Below are 16,816 nucleotides of genomic sequence, written 5' to 3'. Positions count from 1 at the left end.
TTTGACTCTTTTGTAAAGCGTGTAATTCCTCTTTTAGATCTTGCAAGAATTTCCTCACCTCCTGGAACTCGTCAACTTCTTTCTCCTTTCTCTTTAGCAGTTCATTGTCTCTCTTCTCTTCCATCTCTGTTAGCTTCGCCATTATGAATGCTCTAAATTCCTTATCAGACATTTCCATGATTTGCATTGAACTGCTTGTGGGTGAAGAGGAGTTATTCTTTTCCCTTGGAGGAGAGGTATTTTCTTGCTTTCCCATACTTCCTGTGGTCCTGTGGTGATTTCTTGTCATCTAATGGATGGTGTGTTTCTTTTGAATTCTTGAAGTTCAATCATGCTAGCTTTGCTTGCTGGAGGCTGAATTATCTGTAGAAAATCTTCATTTCTCCTACCCCCTGAAATGACTGCTTTGCAGGAGCCATGAGGAATCCTCGTCTGAAGGAAGGCCTCAGCTCTCCTGCCACGCTAGCTTTGTTTGCTGAAGGCTGAATCATCTGTAGAAAATCTTCATTTCTCCTGTCCCCTGAAATGACTAGTTTGCCGGAGCCATGAGGAATCCTCTTCTGAAGGAACGACCTATGCACATTCTGTTTGGAGACACATTTGTTGCCGATTTAGAGACTTTTCCAAGTCAGGAAACTGGGTGTACTCTGCTTCAATATGTTGATGACTTTCTGTTTGCTGGAGCAACCTGAGAAAACGCTGGACCACATATAGTTTTGATAAGTGATCTGATAGATGGTGAGATGCACATCTTAGGAGGGAACATGGGAAGAAGAGGGATATAGTTTGAGGGAAATGAGGAATTTCATTTTAGATATGTAGATTCTGAAAAGACCTGAGAGACACTGGAATGAATATGTTTGGTATATACATAAGTATCTGGCTCTTGTGTGAGGATTTGGGCCTGAAAACCTCACTTTGGGAGGTTAGCTGCCTAAGAGGTGGTAGTTACAGGGATGAGAAGTTGTTTGGAACCTTAAGGAACATTTAACATTTGAAGGATAAATAGTAAAGTGTAATGTGTAGTATAATTCATTATTTGTATAGTACATGATTTGTAAAAATCCTGCCTTAATTTTTATAGATCATAATCTCTTAGGATATGTACTAACTTATTATTATTATTTTTAATAGAAGGTACATGCACCTGCTGGAGAAAGGGAGAAGGAGAGAGCACCCCACAATGGGGCATGGTCATGCTGCAATCCTTCTTTATTATTATTATTAATTTATATTTAACTTTATTTATTTATTTTTAAATTTGACCAGAAAGGGACAGAACCAGGGGTTGGGGGAGTGAGAAAGCAAGTTGCCAGGTCCAAGATTCAAACCATGATGGGCCATGTGAGAGTCCAGCGTCCTTAATCACCACACCACCTACCATCCCCGTTTTGCTACAGCAGTCCTTTCTACACTTCTCCATCCTGTAAGGGGTTGGGACATGTACACATACATTCATGGAATGGTTTTCAAGTTGCCAGGGCCAAGATTTGAATCGTGTAGAGTTGGCTAAGTGGAATCTGGCTCCCTTAACCACCAGAGAATAGGGCTGGCAGGAGTCTTATTCTAAGTCTTATTCTTAGTCTTTCACTAATACCTACTTAATACTGCACAAGAAGCACATGAGTATTAGCAAATGAGGTAGGATCCAGAAACTTAAAATTTTATATGGGGGGAGGGGAGCGGGGTAGCAGGTCGCATGGTGGTTAAGACATTGGACTCCCACATAGCTGATTATGGGTCGAGTCCCAGACCCAGCTGGTTCAAAGTCACACCAGATCTGTGTGCTTGTGTGCCCAAAATCCCGAGAAGAGAATTCTGGAGGAGAAGGGATTGCAGCATGGCCATCTCCCACAGGGGGTGATTTCTCACTTTCCCTCATTTTCTGTCTCTCTCTGGCAAGCACACATCCCCTATGGCAAAAACCTAAAACAAAAACTTTTATTGGAAGATCCAGGTACAGCTCAGCCTATACAGATAGTGACTATAGAAAAAGGAGAACTGGGAGTATTCAACATAGTCTTACTCTGAAGACTCTTTTAAATCTTAAAACTTATGTCCTTTGCTTTTCTATAACAAAATGAGTAGAAATCTGGGCCAGCTGAGGTGGCACAGGTAATGCAAAACTTGCTGCTTCTGAAGCCACAAAGGAAGGTCCTTGGATTGTATCCCAAGGTCTCCCTGTACATGCCAGGCATGCTGGCTGCAGGTGGATAATGCTGTGAAGGTGCCCCTTCCCTCCATCTCTGTCTCTGGCTCTCTCTCATGGGAGAAATAAAATAAAATTTAAATCAGTAGGAACCTGATTAATGAAAAAAAAATGGATATGAAAAGGCAGAAAATAACAGGAATACTAGACCTTTTTTGTTGTTAATAGTGAAGTAGTTGGGATGTCTATGTGTTCATTCCTGAATGTTTTCTCTGTTGTTAGAAAGTTAAGAGACAGCTTTTGCTGACCTCTTCGCAATGGCGCTGCAGAGACTGGCCACTCTGTCTTCCAATCCCATGTGGCCTGTAGCTTTATATCATGGCATAGCTTACAGCACTGAATTCTTCCATGGCAATCACCATGACACTGCAGTCAAGACAAACATTGCAGCTTCAGAAAAATCATCAGTTGGAAGAGGAGGCTTTTTCCTTAGCATTTATCTGTTGACTTTTCTTCAGATGGTTTTCTTTAGTTCCTTAGAACCAACTATTCTTAAAACTGATTGTTAGATTATAGTTTCCTTCCCAAACTGAAAGGAATCAAGGGAGATAAAAGCACCAAAGTGGGATATTATATAGAACAAAATTACACAAGGAAGAAAGTCCAAGAATTTTCTGTTAGTTGAGAATACCCTTGAAAGTAGAGAAGTACATAGGTACCCAAACAAAAAGAACTTTAAGTGGCAGAAATAATCCAAGTTAAGCACTTTTTAGAGCCTGTAGGTTATATTCCTGCACACCCAGTATATTCTTGTGTGCCCATGACCCTGGCTGACTGAGGCTAGGGGTGGATTCTGGTGTGAAGACTCTTTTGGGGTATTATAGTCTACCACATATGGCCCTGAAAGCCTGCTAACTTTTGCCTCCATAGGTTGGTTGATCCTGAGTTTTTCTTTTCTTTCTTTCTTCCTTCCTTTCTTTTTTTTTTTTTTTTTGAGAGAGAGATTTTTGCTGTAGGGTGTGTGCATTTGCCAGAGAGAGACAGAGACAAAGAGACAGAAAGTAAGAAATCACCCCCCTGGGGGCACGGCCATGCCACAGTCCCTTCTTCTCCATTCTCCTCTCAGGATTTTGAGCATGGATGCACACATGCCTGACGTGAGTTTTAAGGTGCCAGGTCAGAGATTCAAACTGTGGTCGACTATGTGGGAGTCCAGTGACCACCACTATGCCATTCACTGGTCCTGGTTCTGACTTTTTCTAATCCTTTCAAGAACTAAAGTGTGAAGTTGTTTGATACTGGGAATAACTTATAGTTTGATAACTCTTGTCTATTAGGAGATAACTAATATGTTTCCTTTGTCAAATTATATTTTTGTCATTCAGGATATTTTTATTATATTAATCCTATTATTCCCTATTTTACCATAATAGAAAATCCTTACTATTAAAATAAAAAACAATCATTGATTTTTGTTTTCCATTTTAAAAATTGTTACAGAACAACATCTTGAAATAGTCATTCTTAAAATTTTAGTAATTATATTTAGTGATTTATTATGATATAATGTGATACTTTTATTAAACATACTCTTTTATTTTTGTTATAGATCTAAACTTAGTCTTTTTCAATCAAGAATCAGTTTACAGAAGGCGAGCGTAAAGGTGAGTTTTTTAAAAGTGTATTTCACAATTGAGAAATAGCTTATAAAATAAAGAACTGGAACTTCTGAAGATGGTGGACTTGTTTCTAAGTTCGAGCAGCATTTTAAAGTCACTAACTCAGGGAGGAATTTTCCCTCCAAGTTCATAAGGATTTTCTACCCAGGTATCAACACTTTAGACACTCCTTGCTTGCTTCATTTTTTTCCCCTTCGCCTGATTCTTCAGCTCTGACAGAAGAGATGATTTATTGTACACATATTACACTCGGCCACAAGTAACAGCACAAGTCCCAGAATGTCACAGGTCCGGGGAAAAGGACCACAGGGCTGTTTTGGTAGGAGCAACATGGGTCTCTCACAGAGGTCTTCGTGATCCTCTGGCCATGGAAATTCTAGATCCAGAGACAGACTTGACAGTATCTTGCAGTTCAACTTGTACCAGCACCCCGAGCCTACGACATTCTGTTTCTGGTGCTCTGGCCTCCATAGGTGCACAAGCTGTTTACTTGGACCTCTGCCTCATCTTTCTTCTTTTATGCTTCAGTCTTGGTTCTCATGGCACGGAGGTTTCTGAGAAAATGGCACTAAGGCCAAGAGAGACCACAGACTGCTTCTTAAGACAGGCTTAAGAATAAGTTTCACTTTTGGCCAGAGTCACCATCTTCCAGTATTTCACCAAAATGACAAACACAAAGGGAAAAGAGGAACGGCGCACGATATGTGTTCTCTAGGTCTTTTAGACAACATGGAGTGGTTCCTTTGGCAACATACATGGGAATTTACAAGAAAGATGATGTTGTAGACATCAAGGGAATGGGTACTGTCCAAAAAGGAATGCCCCACACATGTTACTGTGGCAAAACTTGAAGAGTCTACAGTGTTATCCAATATGCTGTTGGCATTGTTGTTAACAAGTTAAGGGCAAGATTCCTGCGGAGAGAATTAATGTGGGTATTGAGCATTCTTAAAATGCATATTAAACATTCTAAGAGCAGAGATAGCTTCTTAAAATATGTGAAGGGGGAACCAGCAGTTAGCGTAATGGCTATGTCGCTGGATTCCCACGTAGTCGACCGCGGTTCATGTCCCGGACCCGGTGGCTTAAAACTCACACCGGGCGCATGTGTGTGCGTGCCCAAGATCCCGAGAGGAGAATGGAGGAGAAGGGATTGTGGCGTGACCATCCCCCCTGGGGGGTGATTTCTCGCTTTCTGTCTCTATGTCTCTCTCTGTCTGGCTGGTGAGCGCACGCGCCCTACAGTGAAAATCTCTCAAAAAAATAAAAATAAAAAAAATAACGCCAAAGAGAAAGGTTCCTGCATTCGAATGAGGCCCCAGCCTGCTCCATCCAGAGAAACACTCTTTGTGAGAACCAAAGGAAAGGAGCCGGAGCTTCTGGAACCTGTTCCCTAAGAATTCATGGCATGATGGGTGTTAAAATTAAACTAAACTGTTATCTATAAAAAATTTTTTTAATTGAGTAGAATTGTGACGTTCCCTCCCCCAAAGCAAATTTTAATTATACTCTAATTCATTTTGTAATATCTTTATTCAAATTTAGTGGTTTTTAGCTGGAAGATGTTAGATGGCTTATTATGTAACAAATAAAATTCAGTTGGTTAGAAAACAGCCAGATACTGTTTATACTACTTTGAAGATAATCCTTCTAAATCATCATGGGAAAGAAAAATCGACAGTTGAGTTCAGATAAAGTTAATCACTCGTGATTATTATCAGATAGCTGGATTTTAAGGATCAGGAGTCTGTTTTTGATGCTTACTATTTAAAAACAGATTGTTTAAACTAAAAAAATAAAAGATAAGTTTCATACCTGCTTAGATAGTTGTTTCCCTGAACTATTGATCCAAAAGATTTAGTCCAGCAGCTTTAGAAAACTCTGCAAAATCTATTTCATTCAGATTAGACACCTGAACCATTCTTCCACTTAGAAATTCTAGGCCAGATGCAAGTGACTTCTGTGGGCTTGTCAAGCTGTGGCATAACTGATAAATAAGCTGCATGACCTGGCTTTGGCTGCCTGGCTCCCAACTGCCATGCAGTTCTGGCCCATATGAGTGCTGATTTCCAAAACACTATTTTCAGCTCCTCTAGATTTACCTATATCTTTCAACATAAAGTGCTTACTTTCTTATTTTTTATCTGAATAAAAGGACCAAAATATATAGAAAGCTTTGGGAAGGATCAGTGTGTTAAGTATGAATAAATGTTTGAAAATGCTCTGAACCATGTTAATAGTTCCAGTCACTGTTTCACTCCTCAATAGTGATGAATAATTTTTGTGTACGTACAGATGTTTTCTCCACATGGCTGCCTTACTTTTGGTGGCGGGCCACTACTTGCCAACCGAAAATAATATCTTCGTGTGTTTTCCAGTACAACATTAGTTTGCAATGATTTTTCTGTGTGTGTGTTTCAGTTAAAAGCCCGGCGGTCAGAATGTAATTCCAAAGCTACTCACGCAAGGAATGATTATCTTCTTACACTAGCAGCAGCAAATGCACATCAGGATCGCTACTATCAAACAGATTTAGTTAACATTATGAAGGTAATACAGTTTTAATATTTGAACGTTTTTCTACATTAAATACCCAACCAGGAGTTGGGTATGGGTTATGTGGGATCGGACCTATTTTGTGGATAGGCTACTTTAGCTTTCATTGGGATATACTTGATATTGTTTGGATGACCTTTGTTTATGTCATTCAGAATTAATTTTTAGTGTAAGATAATGTTTAAAGCCAAGTGCAGTAAAAGACAGTATTATTCTCTAGCTTCAGCTGTTATTTGTGGCTCTGTAGTGGTTATTGATGTAAGTGCTTTAGATGGAAGATTGGTATATGAGATGTGAAGTAACACTTAAGCTAGGAAATTGCTTCTGAACTATTGGGTCCTCGGGAAAGTCATGACACATTTTTTTGCATAGAAAAACATAGAAAATTACGTCATGGATTTCCTGACAACCTAGTATTTCCTAAATTCAAGTCATTAATAGCAATAAGTCCCTGAAGGTAGGCAGACTATTTGAGTACTTGCTGAATTACTAAAGAAAGTCTGATATTTTAGTATAGCTTTAGTTTTGTAAGATTCTGTTTTTAGTTTCTGAAAAGTACTGGGTCATCAGGAAAGTCATAACATATTTTTGCATAGAAAAATACATCATGACTTTCCTGACAGTCTTGTATTTTAGTTAAAGATGTTTTATTAAAAAGTATATTTTAATAGTATATCTTAGAAGTAACATGAATTCTTTATTAACTAGAATTTTGGCCATTGATTGTGCCTGATGATACTTACTTAGCTGTTTATTATTTTTAGAAAATATTTTTTTTAATTTTATAATTTTATCCTTAGTAGGTTAAATTGTGCATTATTTGATCATGAGTTTCCTTGGGCCAAAAAAGAAGAGAGAAAATATCTAATACTTTTATGAAGATATCTCTACCTTGGTTATTACTCTGAAATGCAGATGGATTAGATTGCAGTTTGTGTACCCAAATTCGATATCTTATGTGTCTTTAGCTTTAACTTTCCAAAAGTGATGAAGGAGAAGAAAACATTTAAAACTTGCTGTGGGGACCAGCAGGTGGTGTGGTGGTTAAGGCAGCTGGACTCCTACCTAGCTGACCATGGCTCGAGTTACAGACCTGGAAGCTTGCTTTCTCACTTTCCTCCTCTTTTTTTTGTTTCTCTCTGGTCAACTTCAATTAAAAAAAAAAAAAAAAAGACAATGAATAAATACAGTATAATAATAATAATAGTAACAATAAACTTGCTGCAAGTTCCCAGACAAATACTACTTTGGGTTGTATCTTATTCTCTCCTATTTTATCAAGAACCCAAACATATTTTTAATTTTTGTCTTCCTCTTATATTTTCAACCCATTCCTCTCAGAAATATTGTTCTATGTTGATTTGTCATGTTCAAGCACACACATCACTGTAGCTGAATTGCTTGCTTTCCATATCAGCAGTTGAGAAGGGGATGCAGCTCAAGGGGGTGATCTTTTTTCTATAGTGGCTTTGGAAAAGAGACTAATTCTGTCCAGAAACTGTAAGTTCTTTACTTGAAAGTCGAGACTTTCCTAGGACCTTGGGGAGAAAGCCAGGAGTATTGGAAGGAGGCATATTGGACTAAGAAGTATCTGTTGGAAACGTTTTCTTTTTGTTCACTGCCTGAAATCCCCTTTGAGCATCCATCCTGTTGTGACTTCTGCTGGTGAAAATAGAGGTTAGGATAGAGAGAGAGAGAGGGAGAGAGAGAAAAGGACTTGTTTTGATATTGGTTCCCCAAGTGAGAATTCTATATAGATTGTCCCATAAAGTGTTAGATCTAGAGGTTTAGATGTTTCTCTATCTTACTAGGTATTACATAGTGTTTCACACTTAAAAAGACCAATTGAAAACTTGGCTTCCCATTGTAATGTGGTTTCTCTAGGCAATATGTGTATATCCACTTGGGACCAGCAGATGGCATAATGGTTACATAGCTGGACTCCCACGTAGTCAACCACAGTTCAAGTCCCAGACCAGGTAGCTTAAACTGAAGCTGGACATATGTGCGTGCGTGCCCAAGATTCTGAGAGGAGAATGGATGAGAAGGGACTGTAGCATGGCCATCTCCCCTGGGGGGGGGGTGATTTCTCGCTTTCTGTCTCTCTATCTTTCTGGCAAGCACACACGCCCTGCAGGAAAAGTCTCTCTTTAAAAAAGAAAAAAGCGTATGCTCACTTTGAAACAGTGCATTTACTAAAGATGATTTTCAGCACAGCTTACACTTGTGATTTCCAATATCTTGTATCTGTCTACCATTAGATTAAAGCTGGTAACTATACAACTATACATATACTTTTCCCTGTGAATACATTAAAATAAATATTCTATTAGCTTAAGAAGCAGCAAAAATGAAATCCTATCTTTTCAGTTAAACCTACAGCCAAAAAAAAAAAAAACCTTTAATAAACTAGGGAAGATACATTATTATTTTAGGGATTTTCTCTCTGCCAAAACAATGAGGAAGTCTGTGAGCCTGGCCACCACCTTTGTGATTATCATATGTCCTTGAATTTACTTAGAAGCCCTCATGAATATATTTGATTAGGGTAGACTTTGCTTCAGATTATTCATTTATTAAAAACTGCAAGATACTAAATTGATTAAAAATAGAAGCAGAAGTGGGCTTGCTGGTGGTCTGGTAGTTAAAGTGGCTAGATTTCACATGACCAACTGCACAGTTCAAATCCTGAATCCAGCAGCTTGAAAAATATACTGGACACATGTCCATTTATGCCCAAAATCTCAAAAAGAGAAATGGAGAGGAGGACACTACAGGGCTGCCATGCCCCTTTAGAGTTGTCTGAGTATAGATGCTCTCTCACTCTCTCTAGCTCATTCACCCTCTGGCAAAAGTTAAAAAAAAAAAAAAAAGGAAAGATCAAGAGTTTCTCTTATCCCTTGAAAACAAGAAAACATATTCTCGGTTTTCATATAATGTGTATTAACTCATTTTCTTCTTCAGTAGTCTAGGACATTAGAAAGTTCCCATCAGCCATGCCATTAACTGCTTATTAAATTACTATCATTGAATTGACAGTGACCCTTAGGTACTTTTTTTGAAAATGTGTATTTTTCTGAATTGATGTTAAGTTGATAATGCCATAGTTAGAATCTTTTTAAAAATTGTATAGATGGCTTGGAAGCAGAGGATTTGGTTCATTGATTTAGTAGTACACAATTAATAGTCACTTACACCACGCTATCTCTTGGACTAGACTTTGGGAAGAGGCAAAAGTGACTAAGACATACTTCCTCATCAAAGAGCACAGTCTGGTGTAAGAAATAGAAATGATTACAAATTAGAATAATGAGTCACTTACTTCTAGAGGACAGTGGTTAGTAATAATAACAGCTATCTTGTTTTTGTTTTTTTTTAATGGTGCTCTGGCATTATCCTAATCGCTTTAGACATATTATCCTTTCATGTTTTCCTTTTTATCCTGGTTAGAGTTCATAGATCATTGTATAAGCAATACTCTATTCTATATGCTAGTCACTAGTCTTTGCCCTTCTGCAAAGACTAGTGACTAGCATATAGAATAGCAAAATGAAATAAAATCCCAACTCTGGATGAATTCAGAGAACCTCTTTCTCTCTATCTGCATCTGAGTAGCCAAGAAACTATTGAATAAAAATTTCAACAGAGCAGATTCATAACCAGTCTCAAATGGGCCTTCAGTATTTCTCAGATATCCACCAGTAGTGGAGGAGGGTTCCCTTTTCAGCATAAGCTCACCAGCATTTTTTTTCTTTCTTTTTTTAATCATAGCCATTCTGACTGGTGTAAAGAGATACCTCATTACAGTTTTGATTTGCATGTCCTTTGTGATAAGAGATTATAAACATTTTTTCATATATTTTTGGCCATTCGTATCTTTTCCTTAGAGAATTGTCTTTCCAGTGCCTTTGCCCATTTTTAAATTTGGTTATTCATTTTTTTTGCAGATGAACTGCTTGAGTTCCTTATATATTCTGATATTCTTTTATTTTCTCTTCTTTTTTTAAAGCATTATTTATTTAATCCCATTTGTTGTTGTTGTTGTTGTTATTTAATTTGGCCAGGCAGAGCGAGAGAAAGGAAAAACAAGAAAGCAAGCTGCCAGGTCCAGGACTCAAACCATGGCCAGCCATGTGGGAATTCAGCACCTTTATTCACCACTCACCTGCTGGCCCCTATATTCTGATTTTCAATCCCTTATATGAAGTGTAGTTTTAAAATATTTTCTTCCATTCTAAGGGTTGTCTCTTAATTTTAATTGATATTTCTTTTGTTGTGTAGAAAGTTTTTAGTTTGATGAGGTCCCACTTGTCTATTTTTTGGGATAATTGCCTGTGCTTTTGGGGTCTTACTTAAGAAAGTTTTACCTACTTCAGTGTCGTCGTGAATTTCCCATATGTTTTCCACCAGTAGTTTCATGGTTTGAGATTTTACATCTAAATCTTTGATCTGTTTTCAGTCGATTTTGTTAAAGGTGAGAAATAGGAGTCCAGTTTCATTTTTCTGCAGGCAGATATCCAATTCTTCCGGCACTGTTGCTGAAGACTTACTCCTCTTCACCACATTATCTCATATCCTTCGTCAATAATCAGTTGGCAGTAGAGCCAACAGGTGGCATGGACTCTCACATGGCCAACTGAGGTTCAAGTTCCAGACCTGGAACAGTACCCAAGCAATATTGCTGATGTACTATTTTAAGTTGATTCCAAAGAAAATCTATATAAAAGATTGTGTATATATGGGTATGTGTGTAATATAATAAAAACCATGGGTTTCATACGAGGCCTTAGTATTATTACCTACAATTTTTAAAGAGAAGAATAGCTGGTGCTTTGTTGACCGGTTTATAGAAATTTTTTTTAACATTACTATTATAAAACTATTAAAGCACCATGGAGAAGTGTTGGTCAGAGTATGAAATGTGGGTCCATAGAAACACTGCTAAGTGTCTGGAGTGAGGATGATTGGTCAGAAGCATCCTGGCTTCTATACCAGACCTTATGCTCATAGAGTAGTTCATGACCTTGAATCCTGCCAAGAATAGTAGCAAGTTTGCAAGACTGTCTGTAATCTCATATCAGCACTATCATTTTAGAAATCAAAATAGCTCCCTGTTGGGGCCAGCAGGTGGCATGGTGGTTAAGGATGCTGTCCTCCAACATGGTGGACCACAGTTCGAGTCCTGAACCTGCTGACTTGCTTTCTGATTTTCTCTCTCTTTCTGTGTCTCTCTCTAGTCAAATTAAAATAAACAAATAAGTACATAAATAAATAAATATGTAAAGTTAAATAAAATAATTCTTTTTTAAAAAAAATAGCTCCCTGTTTTGGAAATTGTAAGTTTGAGTTTCAAGCTACCAGGTATGAGTGATATGAATTTCAAGCCATTAGTCTGGGTCTCAAACCCCAGTCAGCCAGGTAAGAGTCCAGTGACATAACCAATACACCATCTGCTGAGCCCTGGACTGTTTTTTTTTTTTTAAGAATTATTTATTTTTAATTTTATTTATTCATTTACTTATTTTATTTTGACCAGAGAGAGACAGAGAGAGAGAGAGAAAGTGAGAAAGCAAGCCACCAGGTCCAGGACTTGAACCATGGTCAGCCACATGGGAATGTCCAGCGCCTTAACCACCATGCCACCTGCTGGTCTCCTGGACTGTCTTTCAGTGACACTATCAAGATGCAACTACACAGAGCCGGCAGGTGACATGGTGGGTCGGGTGTTGAACTCCCACATGGCTGACTGTAGTTCAAGTTCTGGACCTAGCGACTTGCTTTCTTACTTTCTCACCTCTGTCTTTCACTCTGGTTCTCTCTGATCAAATTTAAGTAAATAAAGTTAAACAAAATAATTCTTCTTTTAAAAAAAGAAAAGATGCAACTACATGTAAAATGGCACATCTGACAGCTGGCCCTCTAGAAGGGATCAGCCCTTTTGAACCAAGCTTCGGACCCACTTGAAGGCCTCTCTAGGAAACAGAATTATCAGTAGGTTTCACATCAGAAGACATGTTTCTTGGTGTTAAAACAGAGTACTGGGCCACTTAAGTCTTCATTTCTTCACAGAGTAGATTTGGAGCACGATGTTGTACCCTCCTTCAGACCTTCAGTAGCTCTTTATTGCACATAAGATAAAGTTGGGAAACCTAAAGTTAACCTAAAAGGCTACATGTACTCTGTTCTTTGCCTACCTCTTTAAAGAAAAAAATCATATAGAATTCACATACTATAAAACTCAACATCGTAAATGTACAAACTAGTGGTTCTTGGCATATTCATAAGGCTGTTTAGCCACTACCACTTTCTTGTTCTTTAACATTTCTATTGCCCCAAAAAGAAACTCTATACCCCATAAGCAGTCTCTTCCTGTTCTTCATGCTCCCCAGCTCCTGGCAACCTCTTAGATGCTTTCTGTCTCTTAAATATTTTCCCCTTCTAGACATTTCATATAAGTGGAATCATATACTGCGTAGTCATGTATGTCGGCCTTCTTTCACTTCAGGTAGTGTTCTCAGGGTTTGATCATCTTATACCTTATGTCAGTGCTTCATCCCTTGTTATGGCTGAATAATAGTCCATTGTTTAGAAAGATACCACATTTTATTTATTCATTCATCATCGATGGACATTTTAGTTGTTTCAACTTTTTGAATAGTATCAGTGTACTTTTCTCTTTTAAAAATTCTGCTGTTGATGTTAATGCTAGAAGACATGTGCTCGTGTGAGAAAGCACCCCAGTAGGGTGTGGAGGCCCTTTTCCTCCATTCCTCCTTCCTTTCGGGATTTAGGGCACACACAACTGGCGTGATTTTCAAGCCACTGGGGCTGGGATTCAGACTGCGTGGTCAGCCACATGTGACCCAGCTCCCTTAACCACGAGGTCACAGGGCCAGCTGCATGATTTATTTTTGAGACAAGTTTTGTTTGGAATAGCAGAGGAAGAATACTTGCACCTACCAAGGAAAGGATCTGAAATTTTCTGAAATGCAAAAAGTAAAGAGGAACAGCACAGAAATAGAAAGAGAAGCAAAGCTCCCAGCTGGCCAAGGTCAGCAGGCTGGAATCCGCAGGAACTTCCTTTGCTGGAAAAGGGTGAGTGAAACATCCATAACAGCCTTCAGTACCACTGTGAACGAAAGACTCCTGGCTGCTCCAGTGCTTGGCACAGCCCCAGGCGCAGTGAAGGGAAGTTCCTGAGACCCACAGAAGTGTGTAACTCCAGGGACAGATCTCACCCAGGATAACCCCACCTCGCAGGACCCAAGCTGCTGTAACACTTGCAGAACAGGCAATGGCTAGAGTAGAACCTCATCAAGGACCGATGCCCTGTAGGAATTCACGTCCATGAAAATGCCCTGAAATCCTACTAAGCCACCATGAGTGACTAAAGCTTGCCACTCTGGCTAGACTGAGAGTAGTGCCATGAGTCTGGCCTCTAAGCCTGAGCAGCATTGTGTGCTCTGGAACATAGAGGGAACGGTGCAGTGGGAGGACTGCTCTGAGGAACAGGTAAACAAACTCAAGAACCCCACGGCTGAGCTGGGTTCACTTCACAGATTGAGATGGCCCTTGCCACATTCAGAGTCCCTCTAGCCTCTGCTCCCACAGCCCTCAGCTTGCCCTGGGTCCAGCTCTCAGCATTGCTGAAGCACACAGCCCATCCCCCATGGGAGCCTTCCAGAAACAGTTGGCTGCTCCCAGGAGCCCAGTTCATACAGCATCTCTTGCACAAGGGCCCCTACCTTCTGTGGGAATCCTCAGTTGCTAACCGATTCTGAATCTAGTATGTACCATAGTTCAAGCACACAAGGTCCTCCCCGCTGCAGGAACTCTCAAAACTCAACCAGCCCCCACTCCTAGCCTGTGCTGAACCTAGCACTTGCCGTAGTCACAGCACACAGGTTCCCAGCCCCACCAAGGGCTGTCACACATCACAGACCAGTACTTTGCCCTGCCATCCTGCCGTCCCAACTAACTGCTTCCTTTCCGTTGCTAGGGCCAGCAGGCTCCTTAGAAACAGCTAACCAGCACTCCCAGTCCCTACTGCTGTTTATGGCCAAGCATTTCACTAGTGATTCCCATTCTCAACAACTGCATCACTAATACCATTAACACTCACAGCCTGGAATATCGAGGCACTCACAGACACCGTTGTGAATACAACAGAAGTCTTGCAGAGACTGTATTACTATACCCACTCAAAACCAAAACTCCCTCCTAATTAAGTCTAAAAGACATATCCTAACAAAATTACCCACTAGGAAAGCTACTCCCAAAAAATCAGAAGAGGCAAATACTTTCACCAGATGTGCAGATATCACCATGAGGACACAACAGACATGAAGGGAAAAAAGGGAAACTGGACTCCTCTGGAGAAACAGTCATTCTCCAATAACAGATCTCCTGAAAAGGAAATCCTTGATGTGTCTATAAGATAATTTAAAATAATGATTCTAAAGAAACCCCAAGAGATACAAGAAATTACCAATAATTCAGCAAAATCAGGAAACAATACAAGAAGAGAATGAGAAATTCAATGAAGAGATAGAAATCATGAAAAAGAGCCAAACAAAAATTCTCAAACTGAAACACTCAGTAGACAGAATTAAAAACACAGTAGAAGAGAGTTTTAACAGCAGACTGGATCAAGCAGAAGAAAAGATCTCAGATGGTAAGAGATAAATCTTTTGAAATCATCCACACAGGGAAAAAAATAGAAAAAAAGAATAAAGCTAGCATCTGGATACCATCAACCAAACAAATATTTGCATGGTGGGAATGTCAGAAGAGACAAAGGACAGAAAACTTATTTAATAAAACAATAGCTATTAAACTCCCCAAGTATTAGAAGAGATATAAACTTCCAGATAAAAGAAACTCAAAGACCACAAAACAGATTCAACCTAATGAGGTCCTCACCTAGGCATAGTCTAATTAATATTTTAGAAGTCAAAGAGAAAATTTTGAAAACATCAAGTTACAAATAATAGAATTTCCATCAAACTAACAGTGGTTATCCCAACAGGCCTAGAGAAAATGGGACAATATACTCAAATCTAAAATTTAAAAAAAAAAAAAAAAACACAAAAAACTACCTACCAAGAACACTATACCCAGCAAACCTATCCTTTAGAGTTATAGGGGAAAGGCTTCTAGATAAACAAAAACTGAGGAAATTCATTGTGACTAAGCCAGCCTTAAAAGAAATTCTTAGAAGAGTCCTACATTTGGACAGTGGACAGTAAGTACTACTATAAAAATAATCACAGCCTAGTGGTTAAGGCAGCAAGATCCCACATGGCCGACTATGCAGTTTGAGTCCCAGCCCCAGCACTTTGAAAAAAAATGTCAAGCATGTGTGCATGTGTGTCCCAAGTCCTGATAGGATAAAGAGATGAAGGAGAAGGGTCATGGCCTGACCATGACACATTAGGAGGTGCTTTCTCTCTGTCTTTCTCTTTCTCTCTTTCTCTCTTTGCCTTTCTCTGGAGAGTATGCATGCCCCCCGGCAATTAAAAAAATATGTGACAAGACAAAACACATTGGTAGACTAGAAACACAGATGAGAAACGGAAAGGAATCAAACAGCGTTACCCCAAAGATCACCAAAATACAATCACAGACAATGAAAAAAGGAAAAAAAGGATTCAGAGAACACCTAACAAAGTGAGAAGCTTGCGTTCTGTCTGTAATCACCCTAACTGCAAGTGTATTAAACTCCCTGTTGGAAAGATACAGACTGGCTAACTGGATTAAAGTTCAAAACTCAGCTGTATCTTGCCTACAAGAAAACTAACTTCACCTCTAAGGACACACATGGATGAAAGTGGGACAGAAAAAGGTATTCCATGCAAATGGAAGCTAAAAGTGATTGTTATTCTGATATCAGATAAAATAGACTTCAATTGTAAAAAGAGATTAAAAGGTCACTATAAACTGACAATCGATCTAGTAAGATATAACGGTTGTGAATATATATGTATACAACATGGGAGCACTTAAATATATAAAGTAAATATTACTACAGTTACATGGAGACATAAACCCCAATACAATAATTGCTAGAGACTTCAGTACCCTCATCATTGGACAGATCATGTAAACAAAAATCAACAAAGAAACATTGGACTATTGAGCAAATGGACCTAACAGACATTTACAGAATATTCCTTTCAGCAACTACACATTTTTTTCATTAGCACATGGATCATTCTCCAGATAGACCACATGTTAAGCACAAAGCAAATCTCAAAAATAATTTTTAATACAAATTTTTGCTATAGTATGCATGCACTTGCCAGAGAGACAGAAAACAAGAAATCACCCCCTAAGGGGGATGACCACACCACAATCCATACTTTCCTATCAGGAGTTTGGGCATGCATGCACATGCGCCTGGTGTGAGTTTCAAGCTGCTGGGTCCAGGACT

At 39.0% G+C, this 16,816-nt stretch overlaps 1 protein-coding gene across 2 annotated transcripts in view; it reads left to right on the top strand.

Moving 5' to 3' along the window:
- The window catches only part of FCHSD2 (FCH and double SH3 domains 2), a 252,607-nt gene that overhangs the window by 134,722 nt on the left and 101,069 nt on the right, over positions 1–16,816 (top strand). For both annotated transcript variants that reach the window (XM_006140959.3, XM_006140960.3), the window contains exons 8-9: positions 3,759–3,813; positions 6,250–6,378. In XM_006140959.3, the coding sequence (XP_006141021.1) occupies positions 3,759–3,813; positions 6,250–6,378 (184 nt within the window). The remainder of the gene's footprint in view (positions 1–3,758; positions 3,814–6,249; positions 6,379–16,816) is intronic.

The sequence above is a fragment of the Tupaia chinensis genome, unplaced genomic scaffold, assembly GCF_000334495.1.
Source record: "Tupaia chinensis unplaced genomic scaffold, TupChi_1.0 Scaffold000047_1, whole genome shotgun sequence".
In the NCBI taxonomy this organism is placed as follows: domain Eukaryota; kingdom Metazoa; phylum Chordata; class Mammalia; order Scandentia; family Tupaiidae; genus Tupaia; species Tupaia belangeri.
This window is presented reverse-complemented; position numbering and strand designations above follow the sequence as displayed.